This window comes from Tiliqua scincoides, chromosome 4 (genome assembly GCF_035046505.1).
Source record: "Tiliqua scincoides isolate rTilSci1 chromosome 4, rTilSci1.hap2, whole genome shotgun sequence".
In the NCBI taxonomy this organism is placed as follows: Eukaryota; Metazoa; Chordata; class Lepidosauria; order Squamata; family Scincidae; genus Tiliqua; species Tiliqua scincoides.
In genome coordinates this window covers 190675366-190697845 of record NC_089824.1, presented here as the reverse complement: position 1 = coordinate 190697845, position 22480 = coordinate 190675366, and the positions used below count along the sequence as shown (strand labels likewise).

Below are 22480 nucleotides of genomic sequence, written 5' to 3'. Positions count from 1 at the left end.
TGGGGCCAGACATATTTCTTAGGGAGGTTCTCCACATATTTCTCCACGTAATTGGTGCCATTACTGAGAGGGTTGTTGCCTTAGTAGCCTCTTATTGAATTCAGTCAGTGGAGAAACATGAAGCAGACCTCAGATGTTGAATGGAACACAAGGAAAAGTTCATACAAGAAAAGCATCCTTATGGTACTCAGGTCCCAAACAATTTGGGGCTTTTAACCACAATCCTGCTTACCTTATTTTCTGTGGCATGCTTTTCTTTCTCCACCTTGGCCAGAGTAATCTCCAAGTCATCAATGTCTTTTTTCAGTTCAGCACATTCATCCTCCAGCTTTCGTTTCTTAGAGGTCAGTTCTGCGTTCATCTCTTCCTCATCCTCCACACGCTCCAGTAGTTCTTTTGCTTTGGCTTCCAGCTGGATTTTGGTCTTGATCAACAGGTCACAGCGCTCCTCTGCATCAGCTAAGTTGTCTTGCTCCTATGAAGAATGTCCTGAACATCAGCCAGTGAGACTTCATCTCACTAGCAAATTTTGCCACTACACTCTCAATGTACCATTATATAAAATGCATGTGGTAGTTGAGAAGTTATGTCACTTGGCTACATCCTTGAAAGTGATGGGTCTAAGTCCTCACTTCATTTGATTGCCTCCAACTCCATGCTATGAGGACATCTGACCCAACAACCTGGTGACATTAAAAGCAGGGTTTTCTTACATCTAGTTTTATCACACATGCAAAATAAGGAAACTGGCATGGAACCCAGCATCTCCAGAATCTCAGGTTTCCTAACACACACACACACACACACTCACTCCCAGCCCCCTTGACTGCATGCTAAAAAAGAAAAAAGAAAACATGTATGCAATATCCAGTGAAGGCTTAAAAAGCAGAAGAGAACTGAAAAGGGGTGGAAGGAATTAATAGGTGGGGCCAGTGCCTTGCATTACTAAGTACCCCTCTCCCTTGGCAGCTCTTCCCTATGTACCCTTCTCTCTTTTCTCTTTCTAGATTCCCTTTCTTGCTTTTATACTATCCCTTGCCAAATAAAATCCTTTGAAAATTTGAATCTTAGAAACCAGACAAATTTGTCAAGTAAACGTAAGCTCATTCACTTAGTACAATTTATTCTGAGTGCTGGGTTATATCCAGAGAAAATTAGTCATAAGTAAGCCTTATTCATGATTACCAACTTAGGTCCCATTGATTTCAATGGGAGTCAGCCCTGGCTAACTGTCTTTGGGTACAACCCATGGAATTCATGAGGGTTTTTCTTTTTCTTTTTGACACACAGTGTTTATTTGAATTACAGCCCAATTCTCTGCAAGACAGGGCTGCTGGGCAAAGAGATTTACAACGGCAGAAGTGACTTTCACTGTCAAAAACTGGCCCCCAGAAGTGCATGCAGTGTGGTGCTAGCTGCCATTTTAGAACCACCACTGCAAATTGCAGTGGTTCCAAAGGTTTACAAATGGACTTCATTGCATCCACCAGCAAGGGTAGGCTGGCAGTGGGTGTGGGTGGCACACAGTGATGGGCAGAACCAAGGTAGAACCAAGCAGGGATCAAGGGCTCTGGAGATTGTTGATAGGGTAGACAGGGAGTGGGTATTGGCATCAACGGCATCACCCCTATCCCATGCCTCCTGTGTGATCTCAAAATGCCTCCTTGGGTCACTCAGACTTGCACCAGCCAAAGGGCTGGTGCAGGTCTAAGTAGGCCCATAGGAAGCCATGGCCCAGCAGGGTAGGGTAAGTAGAACTTTTCCTCATTTGTCTCTCCCATAGTGTCACCCCCCTCCCCCACTGGATACAGCACATATCTCTTTGGTGCAGCTGCATCAGCAGAGGAAAAAAAGGATAGGATTGGCACTGGGTTAAACTATGATTCATATTTTTGCTATTTGAAACAATCTGAAAGTCACTACCTATTAAAACACAATTATACTCTACTGCCATCAACCAGAAAGCCTTCTTCAGTGGCTCCTTACCACCCACCTCTCTGAATACCCTTAGCACTATCTTTTTAAATCCACTATTTTAAACCTACTATTAAAGGAATGCTTTGGCTATTGGAGGTACATTTCACCTTCAAGATGTGCCCATATTCACTCTGAATTTCCCCAATACAGTAATGTCTGTATCTTGTTTTGAGGGCTTAACTGTACACATTACTCACTGCCTGGAGCTGCAGTGATAGATCATTCTTCTCTTGGATGATGCTGACTTGTTTCTCTTCCAGCTCCTTTCTTTTACCCTCTGACTTCTCCAGAGCATCCTTCAGTTTCTGTAATTCCTCTTTGAGGGTGGCCATTTCCTTCTCTGTCTGAGCTGACTTGAGCAGAGGCTTGATCTTGAAAAAAAGCTTCATCCAGGACCAATTCTTGACCACATTAAAAGCACGAAGATTCCACTGGATGGTGTATAGTGCATCCCTGCAGGGAATAAACAAAGCTTATGTTGAAATTCTATTTGGTGGTCATTCTCACAGTCTCATCATTGACCATAACAAGGAGTAAATTATTGCTCCATTCCCAACCTAAATGGTATCCTTATATTGATCCTAGTTGAAGGCAAAGGGTAAGGGTCTGTGGCAAGGTTTGTTCATTACTATACCTCCTGCCAATGATCCATGCATACTCAATTCTCATCAGGCGCCCACGCATCCTAGCCTGCAGCAGGGTGATAATCTTGGCCAGACGCTCATCTCGCATCTCTTCCAGTAGACCCAACAACCCAGCTTTGAAGAACACCTGCAAACAAGTAAAAAGGGAACATCCATGGCACTGATACTGGCTAGAGAAGTTGTTTATATGGAACTATTGAAAACACTGTAAGGACATATCCCTCCCCAAATCTCACTGGACCATCCCTAAACATATGTAAACTTAGTTTATGCATATTCTGCCCACTCCAAGAGTCTTCATTCCATGACACAGCAAAGGTCTCAATCTAAAAATGCAATCTGCAAACCACTTACTTTAGTGTGCCCAAACTTATACTGGGTATGGTCAAGCTCCAAGGAAATTAGCAGCTTCTCTGTGGCCTTCCTGCTATCCACAAACTTGTCATCAGGAATGGCAGCAGGGTTCAGAATACGGTAGCTGTAAAGAGATAGGTCATGATGTTGGCACGCTCAGCAAGAAACTGGTACAAAACCAATATATGTTTGCTGTGTACATATGCCCACCAAAGGTCACATCTATGATAATACACCGCTTCCAAACTTGTAGAACTACAGAGGTACGTGCAACCCTGCTTATGGCAATATTGCAACTAAGAATTACAAGTGACCAGTGTAAGAAAGAAGAAAGCTTAGTTACCGCTGCTTGAAATCAGCATAGAGGAGTCGGTTTGGAAACCCTTTCCTACAAATACGAATGCCTTCTAGCACACCATTACACCGCAGCTGATGCAATACCATGAAGGGGTCCATGGCTCCTGCACAGGAGAGAAGGGAAGAATCTTTCAGAAACAGTTCTGACAGCTTTCATCAGTGACCATGCTTAGATACTGGGGGGGGGGAACGTAACCTGGGAAATGTTCAAAAACAAAGTGTTTGCAACCATGAAAGCTTTGGGAAAAGAAAAGAATTATATATATGGAATTAAACAGCACAATCCTAACTTTTGCTGGAAACAGGCAGGCCTGGAGACCTGCACTGTATCCAGCACAAGACTGGGGCCAGAATAGGCTCAGTTGGAGACAAGGGGAAACTGTGGTAAGCCACCACAGCCCCAATGGGTCTCCTTGGACCTCCACCACCTCAGGAGGTGGTGCAAGTAGGAGAAGACTTGGAGCCGCTCCATGCTGCTCAGGGAACGGGGTTGGGATCTGGCATAACTGCTGGGTCCCAGCCTGGCCTACCGTTCCCTGCCCACCCCCGGGATCACCCACCATCCACCCTCCCCCACCCCGAAACAGCCTCCTCCCCACCTCTTCCCTGCCCTCCCCAGACCCCTGTGCTGGCCAAGCTCAGCTGGTACAAACTCACCATCCCTGGGGCCCGCGATGGCGCAGTTAGGCCAGCATAAGTTCCTTGCACCAGCCTAACTGCCTGCATGGTGGCGCGAAAGTGCTTTATGGCACTTTTGCGACACCCCTTGTCTAACTACCAAGTAGAAACTACTACTGGGTAGAAATGCAAACAATATTTATTGATTGTTTGATTTGTTTGATTGTTTGATTTATTGATTTGTTGATTGTTGAGGCCCAGGTGGCCTCAGTGAAGCTTACAACATAGAACACAAAAATCCAATTAAAACAATGAGAAGCAGCAAATTAAAGCACCAGATAAAACCACAGTCACAACTATAAACTCAAATAAAGATAACCTTGAAAGGCCATTTAAAGGATCTCTAATGCAACTAAAAGCACAAGGGAGGAGGATGGACTTGCACTTGGTATCAGTGAGCTGGCAGACGAGATATCTTACAAACAAGTCAGGAGAGGTAGTTCCAGCATGTGGACACCACTACCCAGAAGGCCCTCCCTCTGGTAGTCACCTGCCTGACCTCCAGGGACTGTAGCACCTAAACAGAGCCTCTGAAGGAGATCTTGGTGAACAGGTTCATGTCAGAGAATGTGGTCCTTAGACACCCAGGACCCAAGTTCTTTGGCAATTTAAACGTCAGAATCAGCACTTTGAACTGAGCCTGGAAACAAACTTGGAGCCAGTTTTTTAAAAAAATTAACACTTGAATAATGTGTTTGTGGCAATCTGCCCCAGTCTGGCCACTGCATTCTGTAGTTATTGAAGTTTTTGGACGCTTTTCAGAGGAAGGAACACATCGCGGGAACAGAATGCAAAAACGTGGTGAGACAAGCAGGAAAGGAAGAGAGGGAAATAGCCTGTTCATAAGTGGATTTATTCAAATGTAACTATGACTGTGTTTATCATTGCAGTGTTACTACTAGTGATTTTTAACTCACTCACTACTTCAGGTACAGCGGAAAAGCTAAAATATCCTTAAAGTAGAAAAACATACAAATAAATAGCATGTGATGCACACTACTCATAATACTGACATAGTACCATCTCTGTGGGTGTGTACCTGGGGTCTTTGTTTCATTGGGAATGATGCAGCGGACAAAGTGGGGCTGGGTAGCACGTAAATTGGTCATCAGCTTGTTGAGGTTCTCCTATAAGAAAGAGACAGGCAGGGTTAAAGAGAGGGCATTCCAGCTCCCTGTTATACTTCATCTTGATGCTTTTTTTATGTTACTATATAAAAGCTGGTTGCCAATTCAAAGTCAAGGCTGTGGTTATGTGGATGAGATGGAAAAGGCCCAAAGGCATCTGCATACAGAGGTTCTGCTCTGGGAAACTATGTTCAACATCACAAGATGATCCTCCTTTGTTTAGGTAGGAGAACGCACCAGACTCCTACTTTGCCCTTGAAGTTGGAGGACCGGATCAACTATAAGGAGGATCAACTACAAGAACTGCATTGTCTTTGACATCACTGAGCTAAAAATAGGCACTGTATATTTGTTTTACATTAAGTAGAAAAGTAGCTCATCACATATTTTCCTAATTGTAGGGGGAAAGCCTTAAGCAAGATTTATACAACACTTTTAAAAAAAGAAGTTGGGTGAGTTTTCTGCTAAGAGCCACCCAGCCTCCTTTGGACCAGGCTGCTACTCCTATTCTGACTTGTAGTCACCACTGACCTAACCACTGAAACATATATGCAACTTTAACCCATCAAGGAAAAACAAAGTAGGGTGCACCAGTCTTCCTAAAAGGTATTGCTGGGCCAAACTAGACTTGACAATGCCATATCCATTCCTTTAATGTACGTGTAAATTGGAGCGTGGTGGGGTGGTCTCAGATATTTAGAGGGAAAAGAGTGCCTAGAGGGTGGCATTACACTCTGTGTCCTCCTGATGCTTACCTCCCCCCAGTTTGCCCTCACCTCCTTTCAGCTAAGCTGAGATGGCTCAGCCAGAAGAAAAGCACTTGGGAGGAGAAGCTGCAGAGTTGTTACATCTAAAGCAGCCACATACCATTGAACTGAGTGGTCCTATCCCAGTCCTACCCACGCTGCCTGGCTGCTATTCTCCAAGGTCTCAGATATTGGTAGTTTTCAATTCTACTCCCTGGGAGCCTTTCACTGGAAATACTGAGGACTGAACCTGGAACCGAATGCATGCAAAGCATGTGCTCCTAGTTCACTGAGCTGTGGCTCCTCTCTTCACCCAGGTCCTTACAGTCCTTACATGCATGCCTCCCCCCAACACACCCTTCTTTAGATCTGGGATGGGTTGGGATGTGGGTTGTAAACATCATATCCAATCTGGACACCTCATCTAGATTAATCAAGGATCCTCCTCCAGTTGAAATATCTCTGCCCTCCTATCCATGTTCCCCTCCCATGTTCTTCCTTCTACTTATTAGACAATAGCTTTTGTAGCTTTTGTACTCTCTTTGTGTCTCCTTTACCACAGGATACCATTGCAGAAGGTTCTATGTGGCTTTTTTTTTTTTTTTAACCATGAAGTCTCTGGATCATTCCTTTCCCAGTTGTAAAACCTTGGCTCTCAATCAGATGGACATACAACAGAGATGGATGCTTCTAACTGGTTCAGTGTGGAGTAAGTCACACTCAGCTAACTCAGTCTCTCCCAGTACAGGAAAGACAGAGGGGCCACTGTTCAAACCCCTGCAAAATCCATTCGTTTTCTTCTTCCCAAGGGTTGTCCTTTCCGAAGTCAAGATTGAGGAGAGAAGCAGCACAGACTTAAAGTGATGTTCATGTAATAAATTATCTAAACATCACTGCAAGTCTTAACTGCCTCTCCCTCAGTAATGGAGAAGCAACCAGGAGCCAGGCAGCACAGACTTCGCAGGGGATGAAATAAGCATTTCCATACCACAGATGGAGCCAAGGTTTTCCTAATCTAGTATCCTTCCCATTCAATACCTAATCAAGCATGAAGTGTTGAAGTTCAACAGAAGTTAGCATGTCAGCTTCAGTGACAGTGAATTTTGGAGCAACCTAGCTCTTACAAAGGAAAATGCTCTGGACCATTTGTGGAGTAGAATCAAGTCTTAATGCTTTAGTCCAGCAATTTTCAGCCTTTTTCATCTCACGTCACACTGACAAAGCACTAAAATGGTCAAGGCACACCATTAGATTGTTGACACTTGACAAAGGCACACCATGCTGCCAGTAGGGGGCTCACATCCCCCATTGACCCTACTAATAAATTACCTTCCCCCAGATTCCTGTGGCACATCTGTGGACCACTTGCAACACACCACTGTGCCACAGTACTGTGGTTGAAAATGGCTGCTCTAGTCAGTGTCTCTCTGAGTTTTGAAACTTTATACCTGGGTATATCCTTTATACCCAGAATGTGAAGGAAAGTGTTCATCTGTTGAACGAAGTGGAATTCTGCAAGTCTACTCAACAAGTCTGCTAAGGAATGAGGCAGGGTCTAAGTCTTACCTTGTGCAGCTGTGACACAGTTTGGAACGAAGCTGCCTTCTTGCGCTTTTCTTTGCTACCAGTCTTGGGTAAATCATCTGTTAAGTGAAATGCAGATGATTTAGTTTGGGTTGGCAAGACCAGTGTAATGGAAATGCTGCCATAGGGTGCATATATAGTCAAAGTTCAGGGGGCAGTGGGGAAGGGCTGTTGCTTCATGCCCTGCTTGTGGGTTTCTTGAAAGCATCTGATTGGCCATTGTTGGAAGCAGAATGATAGCTGGATGAATTCTTGGTCTGATCAAGAAAGACTTTTCTTATGTTTACTATATACAGTACAAGACAGAATGAGCATGGAGATGAATCCCACTCACCTGAAGATGAGCTCACGTAGTTCTCATACAAGCTACCCAGCAGCTTGTTTTGTGATTTTTGGAAGACGGTCACCACTGTCTCATTCAAGGGGTCTTTATTTTTATCAAGCCAGCCAATGATGTTATAGGGTACCTTTCATCCGAGGCCAAAAAAAAACAGGTAAGATACAGAAAAGCAACAAAATACAGAAAAGCAACACTCAAAGCCAAGAATGTGAAAGCTGGAAAACCAAAACATACCACTCCTGCATAGTGTACCAACTCAAAGTGAGCCTCATATTTGCGCTTCTTATCCGGCCGGGGCTTTTGGAAATTGGGTGATTTCCCAATGTGATTATCATATAGTTTGGCCTTGAATGACATATCAGAGGCTTTGGGAAACATACACTCCTCCTCAAGGATGGAGAGAATTCCCATTGGCTGCAAAGAAATAACAGATTGGAGACCAGAATGAGAATTCCCATTGGCTGCAAAGATTAACAGATTGGAGACCAGCTCAGCTGATGTTAATTCTGACTAGTGTAATAAGATGGACAATATAAGCAACAATAACTGCCACATATGTCAAAAAGTTATCAGTATTCAACCACTTATAAACACTGGTCTGCAATTAGCATATAAACCATAAGAGGATGGCATTGTAAAGCATCTTGTTGCACACTCGCTGTTAGAACATCCAGAGAATTTTTACTGGTGGTGAATGAGAGGAGGAGTTTGATCTTTCAGGACAACTGGATGATTTATGGATTCTTGTATGAGGTGGAAAAGTCACCACAAGAGGACATTCCTCTCCATAATTAGTTTGGATAATGCCCTTACAGAAGCAGGCTTATGTAGTAGGATCACAAGTTACTTGTTCTAGCATTTCTGAAGTGATTTTGAGCACAAGGGATTATGTTTACAAGGTTATTTTATAATATGTACAATGAAAAAGAAATTCACCTTATAGTGATTCTATACTACTCTTCAATAGCCCAAATCCTAACCAACTTTCCAGCACTGACATAGCTGTGTCAATGGGGCATGTGCTGCATCCTGCAGTTGGGTTGCAGTCACAGAGACCTCCTCAAGGTAAGGGAATGTTTGTTCCCTTACCTCAGAGCTGCATTCCCCTTACCTCGGGTCTGGAAAGTTGATTAGGATTGCACCAAGTGACTTTTTTGTTTTAACCTCAGCACTACTTTTAAAGTTGCTCTCTTTCCACTGCTTGAATAAGAATATGTTTCACTCTGGCACAGTCAGGACACAATTTAATAATGCCTTATTTTCTTCAGGGAAAAGTAATATGAAAAGTAACACAGCCTTTCCAAAACATTACACAGGCCAACACACATTTTGCTTCCTTAAACATTACACTAATTCCTGGGTATATTTGGGGTACTAATTTCAAAAATGGCATCCATTTTGTTCTATCACGTCTAGTTTTGGAGACACAGCATAGCCTCTTTAGTGACTGGTTCAAGCAGCTTCCTAAATGGGCTATGTCAGAATGCCAGATGCAAGGGAGGGCACCAGGATGAGGTCTCTTGTTATCTGGTGTGCTCCCTGGGGCATTTGGTGGGCCGCTGTGAGATACAGGAAGCTGGACTAGATGGGCCTATGGCCTGATCCAGTGGGGCTGTTCTTATGAGGAAGCTGCTTGAACCATTCACTAATGAGGCTATACTATATCTCCAAAACTAGACGTAATAGGGCAAAACGGATGCCATTTTTGGAATCAGCACCCCAAATTCATATCAAACCACCATAAAGTTTGAGAAAAACTTTTCTGACCCTCAATTTTGTAGGTTATATTTCATGTTCTTATCAAACAGAAATGGTGAAAAGTTACATGCTCATCATCCATTCCTTCAAAGAACATGGAAGTACATAAGGCCATATGTATTGCACCATCATATCCCAACATTACCTTTTCAATCAGGTCAATACAAGCTTGCAAGTCCAGGCCAAAATCAATAAAGACCCATTCAATTCCTTCTTTCTTGTACTCTTCTTGTTCCAGTACGAACATGTGATGGTTGAAAAACTGTTGCAGTTTCTCATTGGTGAAGTTGATACACAACTGTTCAAAGCTGTTATACTGCAGGTAGAAAAAAGACATGTGAATGTTTCAGATGTCACCATCTACCCCAAGTTACACCAGTGACCACAACCACATCTCAGTGATGTTCTATGGATCTCACTAAACTACATTTTCCAGGATTCTTTGAGGGAAGTTATACATAACATGTTGAGATAAAGCTGATATATATTTTTGTATAAATTTGCCTTTAAAATGAGTCACCATATTTTGAAACATTTCAAAGACAGGTGGCATAAGGGCATGTTGGATTCTAATGATGGGGCAGGAACTCCAATCTAGTTTAATTTATCTAGAAATGCAAAATGGGTACTGCTTAGGTACTTAGTAAACAATATCATTACTATTACACTTCGAAATAAATTCCATACTGATTTCACCAAGTTAAAAATAATCATGTGATTAATCATGTATAAATACAGAATCAGTTCAGATAAGACCCAAAAGTTCCAATAATTTATGACCTTGATTTTCACCCGGAATGCCACTTTATTTATCTTGATGAAAAACAAAGAATTGAGTTAGCAAATCTTTGAAATGTGTATTTCTTTCTTTGTTGTACATGGCAGTTTTTTCTTCCTTGCATAGTGTTAACAGACGGGCAGCCCAATCCTGAGCTGCCCGGAGCTGCAGCACCCGGCGACTCCACAAAGGGCCATCCAGAGCCTCCTGCACTACCATGGGAGGCTCCTCGGGAGAAGGGGACGTTCGTCCCCCCGAGTAAGGGAAGCAGTTCCGCAATGGGACTACTCACTTTAGCGGTGACTGCTTGGTCGCCGCTAAAGTAAAGGCGCTCGTGTAGGGCAAGCAGCCCTGCCTGAGCGCTCTGGATCCTGCGAAACTCGGCTCCGCAGACCCGCCTCTCCCCCACTTCCGGGAATGCCACCCCATGCCCTCGACCACACCTCCCCCCTCCCCAGAACGCCTCCCCATGCCCCCGACCACACCCCCATTTCCCGTTCTGCAGCCTGGCAGTCACAGAGACTGCCGATCCGCGAAACGCGGGCGCCTGCTGCGCTCTGGCTCAGCGCCGGCCGGAGTTGAGCCAGCTCCAGTAGGAGCCCAGTGGTAAGCCCCGCAAACATGCCTTGTGGCACGTTTGCGACTGTGGTCTACGCCACAGACGCACGGCGTGAACCACAGGATTGGGCGCTTAGGGCGCAATCCTAATCGACTTTCCAGCACTGGCACAGGCTGTGCCAGTGTGGCATGTGCTGCATCCTGCAGGTGGGGGGCAATCACGGAGGCCTCCTCAAGGTAAGGCAATGCTTGTTTCCTTACCTCGGAGTTGCATTGCCCTTACGTCAGTGCTGGAAAGTTGGTTAGGATTGTGGCTTTTTAATGAAATGGTATTCTGTAGGTCAATTCTGAAACCTACCTCAAAGATCTCAAAGCCTGCAATGTCCAAAACTCCAATGAAGAACTGCCTGGCTAGTTTAGTGTCCAATGTTTTGTTGATACGATAAACCAGCCACTTGAACATGCGATCATAGGTGGCTTTGGCTAAGGCTCCCACTGCATACACCACCTGCAAATGGCAACATAAGAACAGTTCATCAGAATAAAAACATGTCCCCTTTAGATTACGGTACTCTTCACATGGAGTAAGTATTATTATAGTAACAAAAACATTTTGTGTGTGCAAAGTGCTTCACTTGTGTTGTTTAGATCCTTTCCCTTCAACCACCTTGCAAGCTGAGGAAGTACTACCAATTCCATATTGTACCTGGGGAGCAGAGGCTGAGAGGGAGTTTACAGCAGAGGCAAGAACTGTAGCTCATAGCTCAATCCTACACCATGTCTACTCTGAAATAAGTCCCAATGTGTTTGGTGGTGCTTACTCCCAGGACAGTGGGTGTAGGACAGCCATTTTCAACCACTGTGCCATGGCACACTGGTGTGCTACAAGTGGTCCACAGGTGTGCCACAGGAATTTGAGGAAAGGTTATTTATTAATAGGGCTAATGCAAGATGTGGGCCCCCCACTGGCAGCACGGTGTGCCTTGTCAATTGTCAAAAACCTGGTGGTGTGCCTTGACCATTTTAGTGCCTTGTCAGTGTGCCATGCAGGTAGATGGGACTCGTTAGCCTGGGAAGGCAGCTCATCTAAGAGAAGGAAAACTCTGATCCCAGACTTCCACTGCCTTGTAGCTACATCCAGTTATGGAAAAGGCTTCAGGAGTCAACCTCGAGGCAAAATCTGGAGCCGGAGTCCCTGAGGCAGTTCATGGCTGAACACAGTCACGTTCTAGCAACTCCTGCGACACCGCTGGAACCAACCGTATTGGCTTCTGCCTTTCCATTGGACCATTTCAGCGACATGGAGAGGGGGGATTTGCATGGGTAACAGTCTATCCTCCATATCCAGTCTACCCAGGCTTTGCACATTGGAGAGGACACTCTGTTCCAGAACCACCATTCAGAGCGCAATACCATAGTCTTCCGAGACTGAAGGATGCCAACATAAGTGTGCCATGAGATGAAAAAAATTGAAAATCACTGGTGTAGGATTGTAGCCTCAGCCACTTAGCCACTGAATGACACCAGCTCACAAGAAACAGAAACAGTTTTCTATAATAAATAATGCTGCAATACATTTTCCACTCACTTTAGTTTACAAATCAAAATTCCAGCAGTGAAATGTCATCCAAATACACAAGCTTTCTGCTGGGTCCAAGCCAAGCAGGTTCTATAAGAAGATGGTACAAGGTCACATCACATAGAACCCGATGTTTACCTGTTCGACATTTTGACCTTTGGTCACATATTCATTTCCAACTTTCACCCTGGGATGGAGCAGCCCCTTGATTAGGTCTGCTGAGCTGATTCCCATGAGGTAAGAGGCTTTATCAGCACCTGCAAAGCAGTATTGGACCATAAATGAAAAGGCAACCATCAGTAAGAACAAAATATGGGCTTCTGTCATTCAGAAATCTTGTCTCAAAAGCTGGCTTCCAAACAGGTCTGCTTATTTTGTAGTTAAGAAATCCCCTCTCCCCAATTGCCATGATTCCAATCCTGATCCCCCCCCCCAGGCTGCAATTTAGGAAACAAAAACTAAGCAGATAAGGGCCAAAAATGTCCTTCACACAATGTATAGTTTGGTTGTAACACAGCTACTCTTAATAGCAAAGCAGATTACACAACCCTCTTACTTTCAGTGCCTTCAGCCTCTGCTTGCTCCTCACGTTGTTTCTGCTTGAATTTCATGTTGCCAAAGTGCATAATGGCTCCTACTATTTTATAGCAGCCATATTTCTCTTCATTGCTGAAACCCAGGATGTCCATAGCATGCTGCAGAAGGAACCAGACAAGGTCGTTTCACATATCAGTCTCACTCCATTTGCAAAAGGAAAAAAAAAGGGAAGAACCTAGGAAGTGCTGACCCTTGCAAATGAAATGTCACAACTTGAGCACTTGGCATTTGTTTTTAGGTTTATTAAAATTTAAATTTTTTATCACAATTCAGTTTTTAATCAAAAATATTTCATTTAATTATACTGAACTACTTGCCTTTATACTTTTGCTGTTTCACATTAACTTCTGATGGTGCATACACAGAGTATCTTTGGGCTTTCTGTCAAAATATTTCTGGCCTGCCAATTGCCCAATAAGGACACACGTGGCATCCCAAGACAACATTACCATTCTGACAAGTGAAGGAAGGATGCTTTTGGGAAAGTAATCCACCATGCATCTACAATGCTGGATGAATTTCAAAATGGGTGATACTTGAAGTGTCTTGCTGCACAGCAAGATAATAAAAATCAGGATTCCTGGATTTTAGACATTAGCACATAGGACCTATGTTTCAGAACTGAATACTCACTGTCACATTTAAGAAACTGCACATAATTTTCATTGGTGTACCTTGAAATGACTGGATGTTCATTTATTGTATTTGCATAATTGGTGCATAATTCTTTTGAGAGGTGATCAACTGACAGCCTGCACTGAGTTTTATATGTAATGCCCTAGGCCTTGTCATTGGTTCACATCAATTTTATTCTCTCTATGTACTCCATAGCATTCTCCTCTTCTTTCATCACTACAGGTCTCTCTGCTTCCCCCATTTTACTGTTTCCTCACCCTACAGATCTTTCTGCTCCCAAGTCTCTTTTGCTGCATTTTTTTCTGTTATTCCATCCATTGATCTCTCAGTAGCCTTATTTCTCAACTTCCTACTTTTCTTCTCTATATATCCCATTACAGTTTCCTCTCCCTACTGTTAGCATTCTAGTCTTCAACACTATGGATCTCTCTATGCCCTCAACTTCCTAATCTTTCTTCATTCCATAGGTCTCCTAGGTTCCATAGGTTATCCTATTCCTATTCCCACTGTTGATTGCCTTGGGTGGGCCACAGATGCTTCCACAAATATACAGATAAAGGGAATATATGACCCATATTTATTCTTGCAGTAATTCCCATTGATCTGTAGCACATTCTGTCACTTTCAGGAATAGCAACCCTTCAAACAGATACAAATACAAAATGTAAGGCACAACCTAGCCAAAGTTAAACACCTTCAAGTCCCACTGATTTCAATGACAAAGCAATGCTGGTACATTTCCACTGAAATGAACAGGGCTTAAAACTGATAATATAGCTACATCGTCCCTATATTTCATGAGACCTTCCGGCCCCCACTTGATTTCATGGTGGATAAATGCATACATCTGTAAGTAAGAGTTCTTCTCCATCGTCCAGGTTATCCACAGTTGTTACACCTTGTGAACAGAAGTGATAGTCGTATGGGTTGGAAGACAGCAGGAGCATATCTGAGAAAAAACAAATAGGAGTCAAACTTGATTCTTTGTTGTCTGTATTGCAAGATGTAAACCCCAATCTGAAAGAACAGAAGGAAAAGAACATCAAATTGCCACATGTCTCTGTTTTGCAACCGAAGCTCTTCAGGAACATAAAGTTATTCTTCTGCACTCTCACAGGGAAGATATCAGCATGCACATGTGGAATACAGCAAGCAACATTTACATAACACTTCAATCCTTATGATGATGCATGTTATTTTCTGAACAGAAGTAAGTTTGTAGGAAACTATAAAGGCTTTCAATGGAAACAAAATTTAAAACTAAAAATAGCATGTCAGGAGGGGGCATGTTTGAGAACAAAGCTCCCCAGTTTCACCATCTGTCATGCACCTTCTCACTGGATTGCTGAATGTTATTTAGGGAGGAAAAAAACTTTCCTCTCCACCCATCAGACCACGTTGTGCATTTAGGTATGCATCTAATTTGATCCTAAACGGTAGTGCTGGATGAAGGGGTCTTAAGCTATTTTCGCCCAATGCCGCATATATGTGACAGGGACTAAATGTGTACCCTGTGGGCCAGGTAGAAATGGGTTAAGCTGGCCTTCAAAACTACTACTGAGGAAGACTGTAACAATTACTACTTAGAAAGACTGACCTGACCTATTTTCATCTCTATTTTCCGGTTAAAGTGACCACAGAGATAGGATTACCGTGTTTTCCGTCTCAGTATCAGGAAATAGGCAATTTCTATTTGCATAAATGTAAGCACTATTGTGCAAGTAAATTAAAGAGATTTTTCTCCCAAGGACAGCAGACACCTTTACTAACCATGGGAGAAACAGGCCTGGGTATATCTACTAGCAGGATCCCACCTGTTGCCTTTGCAGCAGGACTTGCTAAGGCAAGAGACTGGAAATCTCTATTATGTTGCTACTGAAAAGGCATGTGCATTGTGTGTAGTAGCATCTAACTATCTTAGGTACACCCTGGGCTGCTGACTGATTTAGAAGCAGTTACTCTTGGCTTTGTGATCTTCAGATAAGATTACTGCTCTGCAGAGCTCTCCAGACCTGCCAAATAAGATATTGTTTGTTACCAAGCAGCAAAACCAGCAGGCGGTAGCCCAGATTCTTTATTGCAGATTCTTTAATAGAACTTTCTTCTGAGTAAACATGTATAGGCTTGGGCAGTTAAATTAGCCATAGGGTCCAATCCTATCCAATTTTCTAGCACAATACACAACAAAGTTCCAAGGTAAGGAAACAAACATTCCCTTACTTTGAGGAGGCCTCCATGTCTGCCTCCACAATGAAGGATGCAGCACATGCTCCGTTGGCACAGCTGCATCAGTGCTGGAAAGTTGGATAGGATTGGGCCTGTAGTCTTTCAGAGAGGTTCTATTAGGGATTCCTTATAAAGGGCCTCTTTACATACAGTACTCCTAATTGTAAGAGGTTTGCAGAAGCAACCAATAATCAATTGCAAACTCAACAGAAATAATAATTCAGAAAATTTGAAAGAAATTAATGAAGAGGATATAAATGAGATTCTTTAAAAGAAAATTCAAATTCCAATAAATTGTTTGTGACTACTGCTGCATTTGGCAGCACCATTGAGACCACCAGAGGTCTTCTCGGGGGGGGGGACTTTTGTCCACTTCCCCCAGGAAAAGCCCCAAGACCCGCCATGGGGCTTCTCAAGTCTGCACCAGCTATTTTGCTGGCACAGACAAGAGAACCTCCGTGTCGTACTCTGCAGCCCGACACAGAGGATAGAATCCTGCGGAGCAGGGCTCCACTGGTCCCATTCTCTCCTGCCCCGGTTCCTCTCCCCACCCCCCCTCTCCCACCCCATTCTGCCCACTCCCTGTGCCCCCCCCCACTCCAAAAATACTCATCGCTGGTCAGCACTGCAGGAGCACCAGCCAGTCCTCCATGCGGCACTTGGTTCAGCGCCAACTGGTACTGGTCCAGCGCTGGTGGCCCCTTCTCTCCGGGTGCCACAGATGTGCCTTACAGAGCTCAGTGCCGGTGCTGAGGAAGTTTAGGATTGGGCCCTAAATACATTGTCTACTTGGCTACTCAAGAGCATCCACAGGACACCTATGGGATCGTTAGCTGGGATTTGAGCCCACTCAGGGCACTATAAGTGCATTTTTAATAACTGATTAGCCTGCTCTTATATCATTTATTTAGTGTGAGTCTTTTACTTGCTTATTTTTATTTTAAATACACATTCTCTGGTTTCATCAATGATAATAAAACAGCTTACAAAGTAATGAAAAATTAAAACACAATTCAACACAAATAACTACCAGATAAATGTCAAGCATTGATGCCAATGGTACAAACATAGGATTAGCCTGAATGTCAAAGGTCTTCCTGGCAGATGGGGTTATGCAGTACCAGCAGCCCTAGATATCAGACTGATGGACACAACTGTTTTGAAATTTGGTGCCATGTGCTTTCAACAATGATTGGCAAATTTCTTTACATATTGTTAAAGGAATCAATACCTTGGAGCTCTGGCTTCTTTCCAGAAAGGATTTGGTAGTATATGTGATAGCTTCTCTCTCCTGGCTGCTGGAAAATCACTCTTGATTTTTCCAGCAGGTCTAGAAACAAGGATAAAGGATTCAATCATCAGGAAATATTAGCTTATCAATCCATACTCCATTGCCAAACAACACAAGATTTCATCTGACATCAGCCATTTACTCACAGATGTCAATGTCAGCTGAAGCCAGCTTCCCTGAAGGGCCAAAATGGATGCGAATAAACTTGCCCTAAGATACAATGGAAAGGAAATTTGTTCATATATTGGTCAAAGGGGAAAGGTATTTACTATTAACAGCTAACTCTTAGATTTCTTCACATTTTACTTTTTCTGATGTGGATGATAATTAAAAAAGAATGCCTGTGTAATTAGCAAATGACAGTCTATGTGTCTTTTTATGCATGAATCAGATAGACATACATGTGTCAACCCCAAGTCCAGGTAAAATGGAGCAAAATATGATTCTAGTAGCACTCGAAGGCATTCTTAGATCAGTGGATTTATGTATCCATTTGAGTTCTGGACCAGTGGTAACTTTCACATCAGAGAAAACCACGCCCCTTCCTGAGACGCTGTTCTCTGCTTCCTGTACAGGCACTATACAATGGCATATTATTTTAAATATACTTACAAACCGAGAAGAGTTGTCATTTCTCAGGGTTTTGGCATTGCCAAAGGCTTCCATAGCTGGGTTAGCCTCAATGATTTGATCTTCAAGGGTACCCTAGAAAATGCAACTGTGAATTAGCTCAAATCCCATTAATGCTGCTGCTAGTTTTTATCAGGGTAGCTTTATCCTGAATGCTACAGTGCAGAAGATATTAACTGCTCCCTTCAGCCCTGACCAGTATTTACCAGAAATTGCCAACTACCATAACATTTCACCTCCAGGAAAGGCCCACCTTGAGATTGCCCAAATCAGAACCATCTACATCAGACTACAGGTTAAGAATGTGTATCATATTTCTGAACACCTCACATATAGAATGCCCTTCCTATAGAAAAGTATCACCTCAGGGAAAGAGCTTTACTAAGTATCTGTCTCTGTTGTGTTGTTTGTTTTATGACATTTATATCTCACTTTTCTTCCATGGAACTCAAGGTGGCTAACATGGCCACTCATCCAGGTACTGACCAGAAGTTGGGCTGTTCAGTGACCTGCACTTTCAGATCATGTGCTGGGACCATGCTAGGATATTTTCAAGTCAACCACAATGATACTTAACATGTTGTTTGAGCTTCTGTCTTAAGGGGGGGAAATCAAATTTGTTATGGGGAGTTGCAGGGATGATACATTCTGCAGAACACAGGGAAGGGGTATTTAATGTTTTCTCTCCGTGCTGCAATTTAGATAAAAATCACCTCTGCTTCAGGTGCTATTAATCTGGGGAAGATGACTCCTATTGGCATTTTGCCAGCATTTGCCAGATGGAGGCAGAAGCTGTGGCAATCTGAAGCAGTGTTTGAGAAATACTTCCTTGAGTGATGATCAGGGACTACACATAAGCAAAACAGTGAAGGGAAAAAAAGATCTCTTTCTGAATGAATACAGTGAAGACTGCAAAGAGAACAGCATGCTACTTGTGGAAGTGACATAACAAACAGATGGACTCGAGGCCCAGCTCAACCACAAACATAGGGTGTGATTTCAGTTTTGGACATTTAATCTGGGTCATTATTAACACAACAGAGAGAAGCCTAAGAATGATATGAAAAATATCTAGATTTTATCTATCACACACACACGTGCACACCACAGAGAGAGAGAGAGAGAGAGAGAGAGAGAGAGAGAGAGAGAGAAGGCAAACTACAGTTTGTATGCTGAGATGCAATTTTTTTAAAAAATGTGGAATTTTCATTTTTTTTTAAACATCTTATTATTTTCCCTTATGTGGATGTTGTGCATTAACAAAGTCGTCCCCTATACAAGGATATCTTCTAGACACTAGTATGAAATCACAAGGGATTGTTCACACAATAATTATTGAGGTACTGCAGCCACTTGAAATTGCTAGTTGTGTCAGCTCCCCACCTAAACCATAAGCAGCCACCTCCATGCATGGGATTAACATTTTGCATGCAAAGAAGACCCAGGAGATACAGTATGATGATGAACTGTTGGACTTGTGCACAGAGGCTGTATAATCTTGTGCACAGTGTCTGCTTTACAGGACCAGGTGGTTACAGGCAGAGTCAAAAAATTCTGATTTTCTTGTTAACTTCTTCTCAGATACAATTTTCTAGTCATTAAGCATTATTTTATAGTCCTGTCTTTTAAACACTTACCCCAGTTTTAGTGGCAGGAGATGCCTATAAGAAGGTAAGAAAAAATAGATTTACAGCTCCAGAAATATAAATCAGTTACAGAAAGTGCCAGTCAAAAGAAGAGGACATTCTAATGTTGTCCATAAGAATACGAAAAAATTATTAACGGTTTCAATCCAAAAAAAAGATTAACATCTTTAAAATTTGCCAAAAATATGTTAAATTGATTAGAATTAGATAATCGGGAAAAGCATCAAGAAGCAAGAGAGTTAAAATCCAAACTCAGACCAGGAAAACAATGCTGGTAAATTTCTTTCTGTGTAACCAAAGCCCAAAAATTATCTAGAAGAAAATAAGCAACTGCAAGGGTATCTCAAAAAAGAAGAACCAAAAAAGAAAGGGAGAAAAGGAAACAAAAGGAATGCAAGATGAAGAAGGAAGAGAGTAAGAAAACATACAAGACAAAAAAAGGATCAAAAAGAATAATAGAGATAATGGGGGAGAAAACCACAGAAAGCAAGGCTTAAAAGAAAGATTTACAAGACTGTTTTAGGGTATGTATCCCCCTTTTTAAAAAAAAAGAATGGAAGTGAGGGGAAAGAGCTGGCACCTTCAAAAAATTCTTAAAGCAGTCACTGTTTGAATTTCAATACCCATTTTTACTTTTTAAAAAATTCCCCAAAAGCAATTTTTTCAAGCCTTGCTTCTTTCAAAGTAAAAGAAAAGGCCATGTCCAAGCACACTGCCAAACACAGAAGAAATTTCAAAACAAAACAGGACAAAAAAAATGTACAAAAGAAAACAGCCAAAAAACATTTTTCAAATGAGGGCCTTACTCCTTTCTTGCCCGGAGAGTCACCCAGGGCTGCGACAATGGCAAAGTATTGAATGACCCGCTTGGTGTTTACAGTCTTACCAGCACCAGATTCTCCGCTTAGAGTAATAGAAATACACAGATCAAGAAAATGAAGCGACCATCAATGATTACACAGGCACACAAAAACAACCAACATCCCAGTGACAACCAACATCCCAGTGATCTGACTATATGGCAGAGTTGGTCTGATAGGGACTGGAATGCTTTCTCATTGTACATCTTGGGTGCTGAAATGCTGATCATTTATCTAGGTTTCACAGCATCTGACATACAAGGTGCATTTATATGAGACATTCCAGAAATGGAAATCACTCTAAAACGCAAGAGCAACGAAGCCCGACCTGGCATTGCTCCCAAAATGGTGTGATAACCATAGTGATTCGCCCTGTCTACACTGTCGATGGGCATAGGAGGGTGCAAGCTGAAAAGTCTTGCAGCATATTCAGTGACATAGCTAGAGGGGGTGGCTCCAAAGGGGAGGGAACACACGCACAGCACGTTCAAGCGCCTGCAAAACTTAGTGCTTTGTACCCCGTCTAGCTACACCACTGAGCATAATAAATTGCAGAGTTCAGTTCTGCTGAAGGCTTAATTTTATCTCTGGAAAAAGCCCATTTAGATGCACCTTCATTTTGCATCAGGATTGTGCCTATATGTTTTCCCCTCTGTGACTAATAGCAACTGCCAGTGGGAGGATATGAATTTTCTGTGACACAAGGGAAATAGTTAAACTTCCTCTCCTTCCATGTCCCAGCTGAGATCCAAATCACATACACACCCAAGCAGCATTTTGGACAAGAAAAAAGACACCCAAGAGCTCCAATCATGCAACTCCCAAATCAAGTTTAGTTTGGCCTTGTACACAGTCAGGGTTTTTACAAGCTGTCCTTTGCATCAGAAGTGGTTTACTAGGAACACAACAGCTTGAACTGCACAATATTTTCTCAGTAGGTACATTTCCCAAAGGGTGAGTGTTAATGGACCACAGGCAGGTAAGCAATCCTTCAGGAAAGAAAAGCAAGGGCTTTAGAATATGCAATGTGCTTGACCATCAATCTCTGCTTCCCTTCCCATACATTAATGCTAAAGGGTATTTTTGATTCTTTTCTCAGTTTATATGGAGTACAGAAGTTCAGCAGTTCCTCCAGTTCTGGTATATAGCGAAGAGTCGCACGATTGTGTCAAGCAGGAAAACACACATACAAAACTGTTCAACCACTCTTGGAGATAAATACAGAGGTAATGGAGAGGAGATGCATCTTTGTTTTTTCCCAGTGCAAATTCCTCAAAAGCTTAGTTCATCCAAACAGAAGCAAGTGGAAATCCCCAAAATAGAGGGATTCTGGCTCAAGCCCAGCAGAGTGACTTCAAGGTCTAGGTTTCCTTATCATGCAAGCTAATGTCATCGTGTCTTCTGTCTGCAAAGCCCTCTGGCACTGGGCTGGCATTGATTTCATGCCTATAGTTAGCTGTTCTTCCATTGTAATCCCAGCACACAAAGAGCCACACTCACAGGGGGAGCGAGGCCTCTGCAGGACAAGAGCCAAACATCTCACGCTATCAGCCCCTTCTTTACCTAATTAGGCCATGGCCAAGGCTACAAATACCAGTGGCTTCTGGCAGAAGATAAGGCTTTATATAGCCTCCTCAACACGGCAATTTCAGTTAACATGTCTTGTACTTGCTCCTCACAATCAGGCCTCTGCCACCTCCTTCACATAATTTTACCCCATTTCCACTCATCACTCCCTCTCCAGTTGTGACCTACTCATCTTGTATCCTTTCCCCTTTATCCTACCAAACTCATGCTCCTTCTGTACCCCACTCAGCTCTCCCCAAAACTCAGTCTCTTTTTTTCAAGCCATTGTGTCACTGATAGGCCATCTGCAGCCTTTCCTGCACTTCCATTAAGACCCTCCACACATACACATTTTCACCAAACCACCTCAGAAGTCTACTATGTAACTTCCATGTGCCACTTTAACTGTGTTTTGCTCTTCAAATTCTCTTATCTCCTTATTTATTTTTTTTTAATATATCCTGCCTTTCCCACCAGAGGCAACCTGAGGTGACTTTCATCAGAACTCCTCATAAAACTCCTCATAAAAACATTACAAAAATAATCGT

The 22480-nt window shown here is 42.8% G+C and overlaps 1 protein-coding gene across 2 annotated transcripts in view; it reads right to left on the bottom strand.

Annotated features, from left to right (window-relative positions):
* The window catches only part of MYH7B (myosin heavy chain 7B), a 58755-nt gene that overhangs the window by 18882 nt on the left and 17393 nt on the right, over nucleotides 1-22480 (bottom strand). Inside the window, exons 7-25 of one of the 2 annotated variants that reach the window (XM_066623019.1) lie at nucleotides 20313-20409; nucleotides 19498-19521; nucleotides 17843-17935; nucleotides 17377-17440; nucleotides 17171-17269; nucleotides 14559-14662; nucleotides 13037-13175; nucleotides 12619-12737; nucleotides 11260-11409; nucleotides 9711-9881; nucleotides 8042-8221; nucleotides 7802-7934; nucleotides 7450-7526; nucleotides 5050-5137; nucleotides 3319-3436; nucleotides 2976-3099; nucleotides 2612-2748; nucleotides 2175-2430; nucleotides 233-475 (exon numbers count right to left, since the gene is read on the bottom strand). In XM_066623019.1, coding sequence (XP_066479116.1) covers nucleotides 233-475; nucleotides 2175-2430; nucleotides 2612-2748; nucleotides 2976-3099; nucleotides 3319-3436; nucleotides 5050-5137; nucleotides 7450-7526; nucleotides 7802-7934; nucleotides 8042-8221; nucleotides 9711-9881; nucleotides 11260-11409; nucleotides 12619-12737; nucleotides 13037-13175; nucleotides 14559-14662; nucleotides 17171-17269; nucleotides 17377-17440; nucleotides 17843-17935; nucleotides 19498-19521; nucleotides 20313-20409 — 2416 coding nt within the window. The remainder of the gene's footprint in view (nucleotides 1-232; nucleotides 476-2174; nucleotides 2431-2611; nucleotides 2749-2975; nucleotides 3100-3318; nucleotides 3437-5049; nucleotides 5138-7449; nucleotides 7527-7801; nucleotides 7935-8041; nucleotides 8222-9710; nucleotides 9882-11259; nucleotides 11410-12618; nucleotides 12738-13036; nucleotides 13176-14558; nucleotides 14663-17170; nucleotides 17270-17376; nucleotides 17441-17842; nucleotides 17936-19497; nucleotides 19522-20312; nucleotides 20410-22480) is intronic. The other variant, XM_066623018.1, reaches the window with a different exon arrangement.